At 41.5% G+C, this 16526-nt stretch overlaps 1 protein-coding gene across 5 annotated transcripts in view; it reads left to right on the top strand.

Annotated features, from left to right (window-relative positions):
- PCSK5 (proprotein convertase subtilisin/kexin type 5) overlaps positions 1-16526 on the top strand; it is a 436496-nt gene that overhangs the window by 229275 nt on the left and 190695 nt on the right. For all 5 annotated transcript variants that reach the window (XR_011531551.1, XM_008515633.2, XM_008515632.2 and 2 more), the window contains exons 11-12: positions 9758-9875; positions 11771-11959. Coding sequence is in view for 4 of the 5 variants with exons in the window: in XM_008515633.2 (XP_008513855.2) it covers positions 9758-9875; positions 11771-11959 (307 nt within the window). In the remaining variant the exon portion in view is untranslated. The remainder of the gene's footprint in view (positions 1-9757; positions 9876-11770; positions 11960-16526) is intronic.

Here is a 16526-nt window from a genome sequence, read left to right as displayed (position 1 = left end):
CTAGGTTAATCGGGAGAACTTTATCTTCTTAAAATATTGTTATAAGGAAGCAAAAATGTGTGTGGTAGCCCATATGAAAAGATACTGGCGTGATGTACTGTTTAGTCAACTTTCATTTCTTGTGCTACTGGCATGAGGGAAGGGTATTGGTGAGTCATGCCTACGGAGACCCAGCCCTGTGTTGGAGATGTCAGCTTGATTAACCAGGCTTTATCAGCTGGGGCTCCAGGAGAGCTGCTAGCCCTAATACTCTCAGGAAGAGGTTCTCAAAGTGGGGTCCCTGAACCAACAATATCAGCATCGCCTGGGAACTTGTTAGAAATTCGAATTCTGGGTCTTAACTCAAACTACTCATCTGTGGGACTGAGCAATCAATCTGTACTTTAACAAGTCCTCTGGGAGATTCTGATGTGCATGCAGGTTTGGGAACCACTGACCCAAGTCATCCACTGTATATAATGAATTTACATCTCTCCTGTGCATTTGAATGGTGTTAGTGAGGTACCATCCTGAGAAGAAATGAAAAAATAGTCTCTCAGATCAGTTGTTTTTCATTTTCCTGTAGTTTGGATAAGGGGTCCCATTTGTGAAAGGTGCTCTCAAAAAATCTCAGCCCTTGTTGGTCCCTTAGCCGTTCATTCTCCCAGCCGCATTCATTCTCCTTTCTGTCAGCTGGACCATAACCCTCTGTTTTCAAACTTTGTATCTCACTTCTTAGAGTGAAAAAAAGTTTCCATTATCCTACTGCCTTAGTTCTGTCCTTCCGTACTCCACCAAAAATTCCCAACAAGTAGTCTGAATTAGCTGCTTCCGTTTCCTTACTCTTCAGCTCCTCTGTAATTCCCTGCCATCTTGTTTCTACTTGCACCTTTGAAGTGAAATTACTCTTAGACTTTCAGCCATCTCCTGCTTGGCAAATCAGAGGCCTCTTGTTTTTCTGTAGGATTTCTTTCTTTGGGTCTGGATAGTCCAGATCTTTCCTTGTCTTTTCTGATGCAAAGATATAGCCCTTGTTCTTCTTTGACACTTTACTGCTTCCTTTCTCTCCCTTCCTTTCACCTTGGCCATTCCCTAAAGTCTGTTGCTTAGAGAGCTCTGGAGGGAAGGCACTCTCTCTTTCTTTCCTTCTTCCTTTTCCTCTCTCTCTCTCTTCCTCCCTCCCTCTCACATCCTCTTAATTCCACTGCTTTTCTTTCACATCCCTGCCTGCCTTTCAATTACAAGTTTCACTTCCTTATTAATAATTTTCATTTCTACATCTTCAACATTGACTTCATCCATTACCAATTTAGAATCTCTGCACAAGGCTCTCCCTATGTCATTTAAAACTCAAAACTTCCAAAACAGAATCTATCAATCATCTTTTACAAAAGAACTTCTCCCTGAAACATGCCTCCGTCGTCACGGGTACCCTTCTCTAGATCACCTTGTTCTCTTTGACTCTTCTCCCTGCTCAGTCTCCCACATCATGTGAGTTGTGAAACTTCATGGCTCCTTTCTTATCTAATCTCTTATATCATAACCTCCCATGCCTGCACCATTGAAATAACTAGTTCCCTGCTTCAATCTTTCTACCCTTTTGTATCCCATTTACCAATGCCAGATCAATCTTTCTAGAATATCAGTTAAATTATGTCATTTCCTTGATCGTTGGCTACTCATTGCTCTGAATTAAATCCATCCACATGATTCCAGGCTCACACAGCTTTCTTGAGGAAGCTACCATCCCAAATATCCTGGTCTCATTACTTTCCCCCAGTTGTACCCCCGTGAATCCAAATCTTAGTCAAGGATGTAAGATCCATCTCAAATCTTATTTCTTCTAAGAGAATATACAGTCCTCACTAATGACCTATTTTACTGAGACTTTACAGAAATTTCTCTATTACTGACCCTTAAGCTTAAAAATTATTTGTTTTATGTAAATGAAAGGGAATGTTCATGAGAAGCTTTACATAGTACTTGAAACTTGGAAGGATAAGTGTGTCACCTTTCTTCCCAATGAAGTGATGGCATTCCCAGTTGCAAGGAATAATTTCTTCTATGTTACCACTCTTCTTTGTGCTTTGCAGTTCTCATATCAACAGTGGATGTTGGCTCCATATCAGGTGAGCCATGGATGTATGAATGGATGGAATAACCATATCTTTGCAGCCACTGCTAACCATTGAGTGTGAAAATACACTCACTTAAAATGAGTATCAACTGGATTTTCTATTCCTTTTTCTCATGAGAATTTAAGGGAAAAGCTAAAGTAAAGGAAAATTAAGTGAAGAGTTATCTAAAAATAATATGTGAATAATTCACAAGTAAGAATTTTGTCTGCAGTCTCGTCAAGGCCCCAGTCTGGTAATTGTTTGTTCAAGTTATACACCAAGAAGGTCTAGGCTGGGGAGCAGGCATATGGTCAATCTAATCTTCAATTAGCGTTTACCCAAAGGCCCTCATAGTACCTTTTTTTATCTTGTTCTCATCTCTGTCCAGACAATCTTAGTTTCCTAAAAACAAGCACAGTTGTGATCTGCATATGCCCCGGGATACATGGCTGTGTCTCGCCAGCTGGTCAAGTAAATTTCCTACCTCCATTCAAGGAATCCTAGTCAATTATCTTAAGCAAATTTCTTGCTTATTATAACCATGTTAGAAGAAAATAAAAGGAATGGCCAGAGAAAAGAAGAAGATAATTTGACATTTTTTTCTTTCCTTAAAATTGAAAGAGGCCCTTGAGAGAAGGCAGGCATATTTTCTTATCTTAACTCTGCAAATTTTAAAAAATTTAGTATAAGTATGTACTTATACATGTGTATCTATAATGTAATAAATTGCGTATGTACACACCCATGGCTAATGGAATACATTGTACGTGGAGAAGAAGAACTCAGCAGTGTTTTCCTAAACTCTTACTTGGTCTCCGTGTTAATGAGCCTATCTGACTACCTACAGCTGCTGACCAATCCCATCCCAAGGGCAGCTTTGAAGTGCAGACCCTGCAAACAGCCACATATCAGTGTCTGGAAACTTTCCACATGCATGTCCTCAGTAGAGCTGGTGATGGCTGGCATGTTTGGATCTGGCTGGAGTTGTTACTGGAACCTGAGATTTTAGGAAAAGCAAGGGGAAAATAAAAACAAACCATGCAGAACAAGGCAGGTGCTGGCTGCTCTGTTTTCCTGCCCCAGGGGAGTCTGCGTTTTGCATTGTGAAGCAGAAGAAAGCACTGCAACTACAGTTCTGATTCTCTCTAGGAAACCTATGTGCCTTTCACCCTGGAATCTAAAATGGTACATAATGGAGAGATAGATGTCAGAGAAAGGGAAGAAATGGGTAATTCTGGAAGCATCCTGGCTTTCAAATGTCCCCGGTATTCAGGTGTAGCGCTTCTGACAGGAGACTGAAGAGTGTTACTTTCCACTTTTTCATCCTTATGAATCTTACATTTCCTGTTTTCATATTCAGCTGTTTATTTTTACTTTAAAATGGCAGTACTTCAAGAGATTACACTGAGCCTGTGGGATGAGGTGACCTAGGGAAAGTGTCGTGGGCCCTCTTGGGTTCCGCCGCCTCCTCCTGTTGCGCACATTTGGCCTGGTTTGATTAATAGGCGCAGGAGGTGCAGGGTGCCTGGTGGGAGCAGTTATTTCAGAGCAGGTGGTTCAGCACATTGAGGATCAAAGGACCCAAAGGTGCGAGGACTCCAGCAGCTGCAAGAGCTCTTTGATCTGGGGATCAGAGTTTCTAGTCACCCCGCAGAGCAAGTAGCCCCCCTCAAAATAGAAATTTGCATAGCTACCTTTTATTCTGGTGGTTTACTCATGGGTAGATGAGAATAGCAACAGCCTGTTTGATGGCAGAGGACACCCAACAATCGTGGTTGACTTTCAGTTCTCCCACTGTCTGCTCTCAACGCCTTATTCTCTGCCATGTTTACCACTAATGCCCATCCCCTGCTGACCACTCAACCCCAGTGCCGCCCACTCCAGGGCTAGTGGTTTCCTCGCTGCCCCAGTGAACCACATGCAGACCTGGTGAGTATTTAACCAAGAGGCTCCATCCTGGCCCCTGGAATGTCCTCCCCACATCTCCACCTCACTGAATCCTACTCGGGCACCAAAGCACAATTCAAGTCTCTCTTTCCCCTCTTGGGTCATCTTACCTGACTCTAAATTTCTGCTAACATTTATGGAGTACTTTCTATACACTGGGCTCTGTTAGGGTCCTTCATACCCGTTGTCTTTTTTAATGATTTCTTACTCTTTTGGAGTCTTTTTATAAACACTTACAGTGATGACATGGTTAGTGCTTTTAATTGTTTCTCAGTGAAATCATAAAGTTATTCTTGTCTCACTCTCTGCCTGACTGAGAACACGGATCATTTTCTGTTTCTTTTGGACCCTCACTGTGTTGAATACATAGTAGGTGCCCCACATGCCACCAGTGATATAGTAATTAATAGGATAATTTATTAGGTTATATTGATGAAGTGTATTGAAATTGACACTTTCTAATAATAAAATAATTGAACCTAACTTATCAATCTTGTTTCACATTTTGATGATTATGTGCATCTTAACAAATACAAATATAAGTTCAGGATGCCTGTATACCCTCCAGTTACTAGATCATTAATATCAAAAGATGTGAGAGCTCTGTGCCACTCCATAATAGCATCACATGACTATCTCAGTTCCTCATAGGGTAGCCACTCTCTGGGTTGGCCCATGAATGAGGGGTTTTCTGGGACACAGGACTTTCAGTGCTAAAACCAGGACAGCTCTGGACAAACCTGGACATTTAGTCATACTAGTTATAAGAAGTGATTTCCTCAATGGAAGAAATTGTCTGTACTTTCATATTAAATACTCAGTAATGGAAAGCTGTCATTTAGTTGCATTTTTTTCAGTGACAGGCAAATTTTAAATTTCTCATAGGCTACTTCTAGAGAGAGTTTTTGTTGTTTATTCATCCTGTTTTATGCTGGATGCTGCATAAGTGTCTGTACATCTGACAGCTGGTGGCAGAAAAGCCTTCCTTCAGGAAGCTCAAAGACTTAAAACAAACAAACAAACCCCCTTTTTAACCAACCAAGTCCTTTATTATATATACAGTGCTTTACTAATAGTCATTTTAGAGTCATCATAAAATATCCATTCAGTCTAATATAAAAAAATAATAAAATTTAAAATAGCTGACTCCAGTAAGGATAGTCCACTAAAGGAGATAAAAGTAGACCAAATGTCCCTGGTTATAGCTTTCTGTGCTCAGAGACTTCTAAATTTTTTCTTCCTGCTGAGCTTTCCTTTAGAATTGAGTGTTTTAGGCCTCCTCACCAGAACAGTTGTTTAAATTAACTGTATCTGCTCTCAAACTATGCACTCATTCCCTTGTGTGCTTAATGACTAGCTTCTTTTAGTACTTCTTGTCTCATCAGAAAATCAAAATATACCTGCTGGAGAACATTATCTATTTTCTTGCCTTCTCTTGTCCATCTTACTGGCCCAAGCAGGGAGGCCTTTGGATAACTTGGAATAAAGGCTAGCTATATTCTGACATAAGATGAGTCCGCTTTTTTGAGTTTATCTGTGTAAACAGTCATGCAGGCTAATGGAACAAATATAATGTTATGCAGGTTTTTCAAATTCCCTCTATTAAGCTTGTCCAACATCATTCTACCCAGAAATAGATTTACTTTCTGAAATACACCTCATACTTTACTTCAAGATCTTTAATTACTCTGTATACATGCCCTGTTCCAGTGTCTTTCTAAATATTGATTTTTGAGTCTTAACTAATGTTAAAACTATGAATTGAATGTCTGCTGCCCACGCTCCTAGGAATAAAAAATTCTGTTTGAACTGGTTAGATTCCTGTTCACACCAACATCCTAGTACTCTAACTTCATAGTGTTTTGCGTTTTATACAGCGCTTACACAGAGAGGGTTCCACTTGGTCGTCATAAAGTTATTTTCAGGCTCCCTTTTTGCTCTGAGCTTGACATGAGGAAAGTGCATAAATAAAACTGCTTTCATTTTGGAATGACCATATCAGAACTCGTTGTTTGCATGGCATATTTGTTATAATCATAAATTTTTAAAATGTGAATATTGGCTCTATACTTGAATAAATTTTGAGTGTTAACGATACCTTTATAGGAGTCAGTAATAAAAAGAACAGCCCTCCTAACTCCCCTTACAATTCTCTTGTGGACACTTTATGCCACTTGGTGAATTAAATAAAATTTCTCCTACCCATTGCATTCATTCACTTCACAAGTATTTCTGGAAGCTCTCCTCTAAGCCAGGTGCTCTGCAGCCACTGGAGAGAAATCCTGCTCCCTGCAGCCCATCATGGTTACAGTGTGAGAGGCAAGACAGACTTGACTCACATGGTCCCCAAAAGAAAGATCAGTGTTTCTGAATTTAAAGGTAATTTTAGAGTGTGGAAACTATATAAAAAATTAATATATGTCAATTATAAATTGTCGCAAAAGAAATTATTAATGCTTCCAAACTGTTTAATGGCTGTTTCCCCTGCTGACACCATGTTTTCAAGGAATTTATCTGCCCCAAACATTCATTCTGTAATTATTTTCTCATAGGTATTTACCAAAAGCCAAACAAATAACTTCCAATCAGAACACATGGAGTTGATATATTGCCAGCACCCTCCACCCAAAAAAGAAAGAAATTCATTTCATTATTTTCTTAGGCTGTGTATCATGATTGTGGATAGATACACAATTTCCAGTATTTTAAAATACTGAAAATCTCCGTTACTGACACAGTGCCCTTCAGTGATGTAATCTAATTCCTCCATATGCCATTAATGTAAATGGTTTTTGTTGACCTGCCAGTCTAGCTTAACTGGAGCTGGTCAGCCTCTTTTCTGAACATCTACTGTGAGTGTTGCATGAATGGACATTGTCTCTGGAGGGTAGGAATTGAATCGGAAAAGGAAACAAATTTATGACCTTCATAAAGACGCAAGGTGCTTTTCTACTTAGCTCAAGTGGTTGTTTAACAGGCATGAAGTGTTTGTTGTATTTGATGACTCTGCATGTTAATTTATGTCCGAATGGCTGTTCAGTTGACAGTTATGGGGGTGGGGTGGGGAGAGCAGCAGCTAATGCAGCTGAACCAGAGGCCAGGCAGCCCCCATCTTGCAGACTATTGAAAGCCCTTGCCCTCCGCAGGCCCCTCCCCACCCTCTTACCCACCCCCACATACCAATCAAATCTTTCATCTTATTTCCCTAACTGAGACAAAATGATCAGTTGTGCTGGTTTAAAACCACTTGATACCAGCATGGAGATATTCGGGTTTTGGGCAGAGTTAGAGAGCCTGGCATACCATCTTCGGCAATAATTTCACTTCCTCCAGGGAAAGAAAATACCTTAGAATGTTCACAGTGAAATGATATAGGCTATGGTTAAGTGGTAAGTGAGAACATAGAATTTACAAGAACTTTAATAAAAGATCTCCACAATTTGGTTTCCTTAAGGCCAAACTTGATATTTCTCCTGTTTCATGTGGACAACTCTGTGTCTTTTAATAAAAGAGGCAAAATTACCTCACATATTATTATGTAACTGAAACCAAACATACAGAATTGTTAATAGCAGTTACCAATTTGTGATGAAGTTATTGATGGCTTTTATTTTCTTTATTCTTTTCTGGATATATTTACAAGTTTTGACAATGAACATGCATTACTTTGGAATAAAAAGAAAAAAATCATTTATAATAAAAGTTACAAACATACACATATAAAAATCCTACATACATCCTTGGCATGCTTGAGTAGGTTTATTCAGTTTTATTCAGTGTGTCCTGTCTGGCTGAGCAGCTGATGTTATAATGATGAGCCCTTACATATGTATAGTTTTTTACACAGACTTTCTCACATGGAACATATAATAATACTTAATCAACTTAGTAATGGTGATGGGATAAACAATAATATCCCCAAATAAGGCAATTGTGGGTTAGATATTTTACCTTGTTTGCCAAGAATTACGTGATTAGTTAATAGCAGAAATAGAGCAGTATTTCTGAATCCTAACACGATTTTCCTTTTTTATGTGCTGTAATTTCTTTTTCCTCCCATATGTATAAAGTTCTGCTAAATCCTATGGAACAGGTAAAGAAATATAAGTCCTAGTTCCTACCATCAAGAAGTTTATAATACAGTTAGGGTAAAAAGACATGCTGACAGAGTTAATTAGCAATTCAATTGATGGCACAGATAAGAAGTGCAGTGAGTAATACAGTGCTTGTCACATGGAAGGCACTCAAGAAATGCTGAATGGATGGATGGGTGGCTGGGTGGATAGATGGATGGGTAGATGGATGAATGGATGAGCAGAAGGGCAGATAGATTGACAAATTAATTAAAGTTATAGAACTAGAAAAGAGAAAAGTTCACCGGTCACAGACAGTTGAATTTCAGTAGATGTCTGTTGACTTTTATTGGTCAGAGAATATTTCAAGAAAGAGATGATCGACTAACTAGGTCTTCAGGAACTTTTAAGAGTAGAATTTGATTCTCCAGAGAGGAAGAGTTGAGGGAATTCCAGGCCAAGGGCTCAGTCTGAGCAAAGGCACTGAGACAGAAAGAGCAAGATGTGACTGGGAGCTGTAAAGGAGAGACCTTACTAAAGCAAACGGTTTGGTGAGGAGGGTGTTATGAAAGTAGAATAGGATTGTATCCTAGAACATCTTGAATTTCATGCTGAAGTATTTAAATAATCCATAAGTATGGGCAGCTATAGCCATTTTTGCAAAAAGCGATTAATGTTAGAAGGAAGAATGTTTTAAGCAACAAATCTGGTAGAAGTATGACTGTTTATAAATATATGAGACAGTTTAATACAAACTGGAGCTTGTAAGTATTCAACAGGGATTTTAAAGTATTCTTAGAAAGAACTGCACGTGTAGATCTTGCTGCATCATTAAAATATTCCCATATGTAATTGAAGTTTCTGAGACAGTTATGTCAAATTCAGCTTTAGATCAATAGGTATTCTCATTGAGAACTAAAAAGATTACAACATTCGAGGATAAGAAGCTGGCATAAAAGTCTGGAGGCCTCCAAATATTTCATGTATAAAGTTTAATAAATTTTTCATATGCTAGAGGAAAGATAATAATTTGTCTTCTGAGATATTCAATCTAAATACTAGATATGTCAGAAAATTGATATTTCTTGCATTAAGTTCTTATTTCACTAGGAGAAGTTGTATACATTGTCGCTTCTCTTTAAACATATTAATTATTTTCTCTTACAAAATCGATGATGTCATCACTTGAATGCAAGTAGTTAACAGTAAGGCCTTGGAGCAAAGTATGTGGGTTACAGTCCAGCTCAACCACTGAATTGCTAGTCAGTCTTAGCCAAGTTTCTCTCTGTACCTCTGTTTTTTCATCCATGAATGATGATGATAATAGCACTAACATCTTAAGACTGTTGGGAGGATTAAATGTAAAAATATGGACTAGTGCCTACCATGTAGTAATAATTCATAAGTGGTAGTCATAAGTGGTAGTAATAATACATAATCAATGAATAATATATATCCATCTTATTTTCTTGTTATGATTGTGTACTTGTTTGATTTGTTTTTTAAATCATTGCTAGAAAGAAAGCTAGTATCCCATTGGGATGTGTCAGCGTTCTCTACGGAGTGAAATTATAACTCAACGTATATAGCATAAGGTACTGCTAGCCACAGTGAAGCTGACCGGCCTCTTGCTTTCCGTAGTGAGCCATCTCTATGGATTTGGACTGATGGATGCAGAAGCCATGGTGATGGAGGCGGAGAAGTGGACCACTGTTCCCCAGCAGCACGTGTGTGTGGAGAGCACAGACCGACAAATCAAGTAATGTTTGCTCCAAGCAGACAGTGTGACAATGCCCTGAAAGAGAGCAGGCCAGCGCAAGTGCTCGAGACAGCCCTTTGTTACACATGGAAGCTAAAAACTGGTGTAGTGTTTTCCTACTATAATTATAAAATTCTGATAGCATGTCTAGGATTTTAAGCTATTAAATCCACACTAGTATAAGCCAAAGATTTTTAAAAGAAAAACATCTCTTAAAGGGGGATTTGAGGGGACCCTTACAGATGGGCATTCTTAAGGTTTCTACTCTCTCAGTATTTCTAGAGCATGGTACATATTCTCCATAAGTCAGTGTACTCCAAAGAAACCAAACCTTCTGTTGTGGAAACTTACCTATATACCGTGGAGTTCTCCAAAGAGTGGTACAAAATGCACAGCAAATGAGGTTGCAGTTGGCTCAGAGATTCCGAGGCCTATTCCTCTGTTTCAGTGCACAAACTTGGAGGCTGTGCTGACAGGGTTTACCAAGCAATAATGTGAAGTCTCTCCTAGGTGCTGAATCCAAAGAATAGGCTCCATCTTCATGACTTTATTAGTGTTTTGTTTTTGGCTTTCTTTTTATAGTGTTAGCTCACAGAAAAATACTTATGAACTTTGGTTTGTGAAGAAACTCGAGCCGTTATAATTCTTGAGGAAATTTGTTAGGAAGCAGAAATAAATGGACTAAAGTTTTAGGGTTCTTTCCATTCTACCCTTTTGTGGCAAAGAAGGAGAGAAACAAAATAAAAAGTGAAAAATTAACTAGTATTTGTTGAGCCCTTATTACGTGGCAAGCTAAGTGTGAGAAACTTCATGTTTGTTTTCTTAGTAAAACCTTGTAACAACTTCGGTGTTATTCCCATTTGACAAATAAGGAGATAGGTCAGAGGGAATATTTGATTATTCATTCACAAATTTCTTACCAATTCAGTAACTGAATTTCTTGCACTCACTGGATATCCAGCACTGAGCCTTATATTAAACATAGAAAGGGGCATGAGAAATGCTTCCTGCCTATATGAACTTACGGTGTAGTGAGAGTTAAGCCAAAAAATAATGATAATTAGATAATTACAAATTATAATAAGTGAATGTTGGAAGTAAAAAAGGTAGAAAATAGGAGGTGAGGGGCATCTTGTTCCTCAATGATGGTCTCAGAGAGTGAAAGTTAAGCTTTGACCATGAAGGGAGAGAGAGTCAGCCATATGAACAGCAGCAAAAAAGTCCTTCAGGCAGAGTAGTGTATGCAGAGTCTCTGAGGTGGGAAACTTGAGTTATTCCATAACTTGAACTGATGCCAGAGTGGCTGGAGTCTGGTGTTCAAGGGGGACAGTGGCACAGGAGGAAGCTAGCGAAGAAGACAGGAATCTGTAGGCAAGAGGGAGGTGTGTGCCCATGGCTTATAGAGCAAGGAAATGGTAGACCAGGGATTTGAACGAAGGTTGTGCTAATCCCAGGCCTCTAGGGGACCACAGTACCCTATATCAGTGGTTCCCAAAGTGTATTCCATAGATCAACAACCTGACTGTCACCTGGGAACTTGTTAGCAATGCACATTCCTGGGATCCACCCCCAGCCTCACTGAATCAGACACTCTGGGCCTGGCCAGGGCCCAGCAATCTGCATTTTAACAAGGTGCTACCCTCAAGTTTGATATCCACTACCTGCATGAAGATAAAAAAAACCTTAATTCCCCCCTTCCTCTCACTTGCATCTTTCCTACTGTATAGCCAGTGTTAATTCTTTAGGTGACCCAGTCATTTGGGTGATAGTGCTGTGTTGTTTAGTATCCAGCGACCAGCTGCTTGCTTTAGATCATATAATCATTTCAGGCCTGCAGGGTCACTCAGGGACCTTTGCCACGTACTTTGCTCAAACTTGTCCTCTCTCTGTTGCAGGACAATTCGCCCCAACAGTGCGGTGCGCTCCATCTACAAAGCTTCGGGCTGCTCCGATAATCCCAACCACCATGTCAACTACCTAGAACATGTAGTCGTGCGCATAACCATCACCCACCCCAGGAGGGGAGACCTGGCCATCTACCTGACCTCTCCCTCAGGAACCAGGTCCCAGCTTTTGGCCAACAGGTACAGTGATGGCCTCTGCCTACCAGAGTGCAGGGGTCACACCCACACTCAGCTATTCTATAGGGAAGAAAGGGTCAGCTGCTCCTTACTTACTAACCCCAGAACTAACCAAGGGGACACTTAGATGTCATGATGGGACAGGCATAGCTCTTACTGTTCATACGTAAGTAGAAAGTATGGAGCTGCCTAGAATCTGTAGGCATGGAACAGTATAACATTTAATAGTTGGCTAATATTGAAAAGATGCTGCAGAAAAATTGAAGGCCACCTGTTGTTGTTTATCCTCAAGAGGAAATGCAGAGCACTAACTCCTAAGGCCTCTGAAATTCTCTCCCCTCCCCTTAAGTGTCTGCTGGCATTTGTCACAGGTTAACTGAATTCTCTTGCCAAGCCCTTCCAAAGTTAAAGGAAATTTTTTGTTTTAAAACAGGTTTTGGCAGGTTTTTTTCTGCAAAGAAAAAGTTAGTAAATGTTTTGAGGTTTGCAGGCCATGTCTCTGTTACAGCTTTTCAACTCTGCCATTAGAGGGCCGGAGCCATGGCGGACAGTATAATTGAATGGGCATGGCTGTGTTTCAATAAAACTTATAGAGAAACAGGCAGTGGGCCAGATTTGGCTTGAGGACTGTAGTATCCTGACTTCTGTTTTCAAGATTGGCTCTCTAGTCTCTATTGCCCAAGAGGGCACTCAGTTTCTCTTCTTAACCTCTCCCCTTCTCCCTGCTCCCTCCAAACACTTCTCCAGCAGGCAGTTGTATTGCCAAAATCCTGTTGAAAGGCCAGAATCTTCTAGCACAAGTTTTCTTTTGCTCCATTGGGTCCATTTGCCATTTGCTTTTAAAATCCCCAAACTTCATCTGCTGTAGAACAATGAAAAAATAGCAATAGCGTTTCTAGGTGACAGTGACTAGGAGTACAGAATCCAAAATCTTCAAGTGCCTTTTATTTCTGTGCCTTGAAAACTTGTATTCCTCTTTAAAACCTAACATCTTCCATTAGGGAATGGGGAAGCCTGGGCTTAGCACTTTATGAAGCACAGCTTTGCCAGAATAAGTGTATGCAGGTGCAAAGAACGGAAGGATGCTTTGGCATCAGATCGCTGGACATGCCCTCCTCGTGCCCTCCTCCCTCTGCAGACAGAGGTCTCAGCTGCCGCCTGCCAGGTAATTGCCATTACCTGCCCAATGCTTCTTTCCAGCAAGCAAGGCCTTCAGATGCGCAATTACCAATTACGAGATTAGTGGAGGTCACACCAGCTGTTGTTACCGAAGCCAGGGAAGGCCTTTTTGTCTGCTGTTCTTTTTTTCTTTTCTTTACCATGTGATATTGTGATTTATAATAAGAAATATATATTTGGTCTAAGTCTCTGTTTGCAGCACATAGCTCCTAAAACCCTTGGAGTTTCCTAAGTGATGAGAGCAACAAAGGTATCTTTTGTTACGTTAAAGAGGTGACTTTTGGAAAGCACCTAAAGACTGGGGCTGCTTGTCAATGAAGCCAGCTGTGTGATTAGAGGGTTGGAACTTTCAGTTCCACTCTCCTGCCGCTTACCCTCAACTTCCAACCTCAGAGGAAGGGAGAGGGGCTGGAGATTGATTTCAGTCCCCAATGGCCTGTGATGTAATCAATCGTGCCTATATAATGAAACCTCTATAAAAAACCAAAAGGACAGGGTTTGGAGAGGATCTGAGTTGGTGAACACATGGAGATCTGGGGAGAGTGGTGGCCTGGAGAGGGCGCGGAAGCTCTGCCTTCTTTCCCCACACCTTGCCTTAGGCATCGCTTCCATCTGGCTGTTCCTAAGTTATATCCCTTTATAATAAGTGGGTAATTTAGTAAGCAAAATGTTTCTCTGAGTTCTGTGAGTCCCTCTAGCAAATTAATGAAACCCAAGGAGAGGGGGTTGTCGGCTGGTCAGAAGCAGACTGGACTTGAGACCGGCCTCTGAACTGGGGGGAGGTGGCATTCTTGTGGGACTGAGCCCTTAACCTGTGGGGTCTGATGCTCTCTCCAGGTAGATAGTGTCGGAATTGAATTAAATTGTAGGACACACAGCTGGTGTCAGAGAATTGCTTGTTGGTGTGGGGAAACATGCACAACACTTCGTAATTTGTGACCAGAACTTTTAACCATTATCCACCGGCGTTGAACTTGAAAGAAGAACCTGGTGAAACACCGTGCACTGCAAAAGTTTGCTTCACATGCCTGCAGCTCTTATCCCTCAAGCCCCCTCCGTTGTTGAAAAACAGCCCCTTCCGCAGTTGCAATTTGCTTGGAAAACTCAATCTCTTCAGCCTGTCTGGGCTCTTCCTGCCTATTTCGGTATTTCTTGTTGGCTTCCCCCGAAATGACTTCAGTGAGGAAACTTGTGAGCAGAGGAGCCGTGGATTCCATCACAGACATTTGGTGGATTACAGTGTCACTGGCTCCAGTCTCGCATGCATTCTTCAACAGTGGACATCTGCTTTGCAAAGTGCTGAACCCAAGAGCGATGCATGACTTGTGCCAGAGAAAAGAACAAGCATTCCAGATGCTCGGTAACTGGCAGTCGCGAGGTTTATCTCGATCTCTTCATCAAGACTCCCTGGGAATAAGGTTTGCACCTGATCTGCATCTTCTTGGTCTGGAGCACCTTCCTAAAGTACTGCTCTTTTGTATATTTTCCATCTCAGTGCTGAAAATAAGAAGCCACCAAGAAGAGGTAGACAGATTGAAGTAGGGGAAGTGGACTGGAGGCACCGAGAGATGTGAAGGATGTTAGGAATTCATGAGCTCCCCGAAAACATTGCTCTGAGTGGCTGACCCTTTAAATGTAAAACAGCTGCACTGAGTCCTAAAGCCACATATGGCCACCTTCCAGGGCCTGGCTCCCCTGTCCTTGTTGTGCTTGATACTAGTAGCATCCCTCCTACTGAGGCAGCTGAGGAAAGACAGTTTCTTTTGGCATTTTTTCCTTCTGGCGTATTCTGATGCTTTAATTTTACGAGAGGAAATCTCTACTCAAAACCTCTCAGTCTCTGACCTGGTGGCAAGGAATCCTCATGCCCTCTCACCTTGGCCTTATGTCAGAGAACATTCCCAGGGTTGGGAGCTGAGGGCAAGAAGCCCAGAGAAGAGGTGAGGGGGGGGTGACAGGACGGCCCTCTCTGCTCCCGGTGTCCTTCATGTTGGCCTGCAAGGCGATGATACTTTAACTCAAGGAAAAGGTGACTAGATTGGGTTTTAGAAGGAATTCGTATGTCAGAGATTATTAATGAGAGCAATAAATAGTTCCCCTGTTGGACACTTATCTTTCTTTCAAAGAAGTCAGGATTTCTAAGGAGGACCACGAAAAGCAAAGAACACTGTGCAGTTAAAACAGGAATTCTGAAATGTTTAAAACCCAGTTTCCCTAGTGGGGGCCATTTAAGATGAAGAGGCAGAGCTGCAGTGACAGAACCCTCCCCATGTGATCTCTCTTATTCCTCCTTGAGGTGTGACTCCTTTCACTGTGGCCTGTGCACTGGCTCTGTGAGAAGGAAGGATGCCGAGATCCAGCTCCGACTCGAATCCAGATCCGAGGCTCACTCCCTCACTCAGTGTCATCTCCCCTTTATGATGCAAAAACTAGAGACAGGGTCAATGAGGATAAACCCGGGCAGGAGACATGAGATAACAGCAAGCGCCTGCCCCTTAGTATCTGTGCTTCTTCTCCTTTTCAATATTGACAAAATGTGTGTCCTAGTCTTGGCACCTGAAAGTACTATCCATAAGAGTAAATTCCCAAAGGAAATAAAGGGGCCATGGTCAGCTTTCCAGAAGTCTTCATTTTTCTAGACATGTCAGTAAGGAATTTCTTCAGTGTTGTTGATCCCCTCACCACAGCAATTCCTTGAGAATTGATTTTCAGAAAGTCGCTGAACGCTCTGTCTGTGTGGGCCGTCTGGAGCCCCTCAGTGCCTCCCTGTCCTGGCTGACGGGCACTTGTTGGAACTCCTGTGGAGCACAGCTGTTCGAGGAAGAACAGTTTACCCAAGCATCTGCAGGTGCTGAGCCCTGGAAGGCAGGCAGGAGCATTCAGAACTAGTCCAACTTGAGCTTCGTGCCCCATTAGCCCAGCATGCAAGCACCCCTGGCAAGCCAGGTTGCTAATTTAGTGGGTGGGAGCCCTGAGTAAACAGAGCAGGCCTGGAATGGACAAATGCTTAGTTCTTCTCTTCCCTTTGTTTTCTCCTGCCCTCCCACCCTTTCGGTCTTCCTCTTGGCCTGAACAGCCTGCCTAACAAGATGCCAAACTGAATCATCAGCCCAAATGGTTTACTTCTGGGGAGGGTATGGTGGTGTGGCAGGTCGGGGGAAGCTTGGTGGGCTTGCGTCCCTTTAAAATGTTTTTCGACAAGGGCAGCTTTGAATGTAAGCCTTTATTCTGTGACAAATTCCAATTCTTCCTATGTGAAATTTTTCAAACCAAAGCCTGTCCCATCAGATCCTTCCTTCAACTGTCTTTGTTAGAATTATGAAAAGCTGTCTTCCTTTTTGACCCCCTAAGACTCCCCCTCCCCCAACTCATTGAGTTTTCTGTTTAGTTT

Source organism: Equus przewalskii, chromosome 22 (genome assembly GCF_037783145.1).
Source record: "Equus przewalskii isolate Varuska chromosome 22, EquPr2, whole genome shotgun sequence".
In the NCBI taxonomy this organism is placed as follows: Eukaryota; Metazoa; Chordata; class Mammalia; order Perissodactyla; family Equidae; genus Equus; species Equus przewalskii.
Note: the sequence above shows the minus strand (reverse complement) of the source record. Positions and strands in the feature narration are given on the sequence as shown.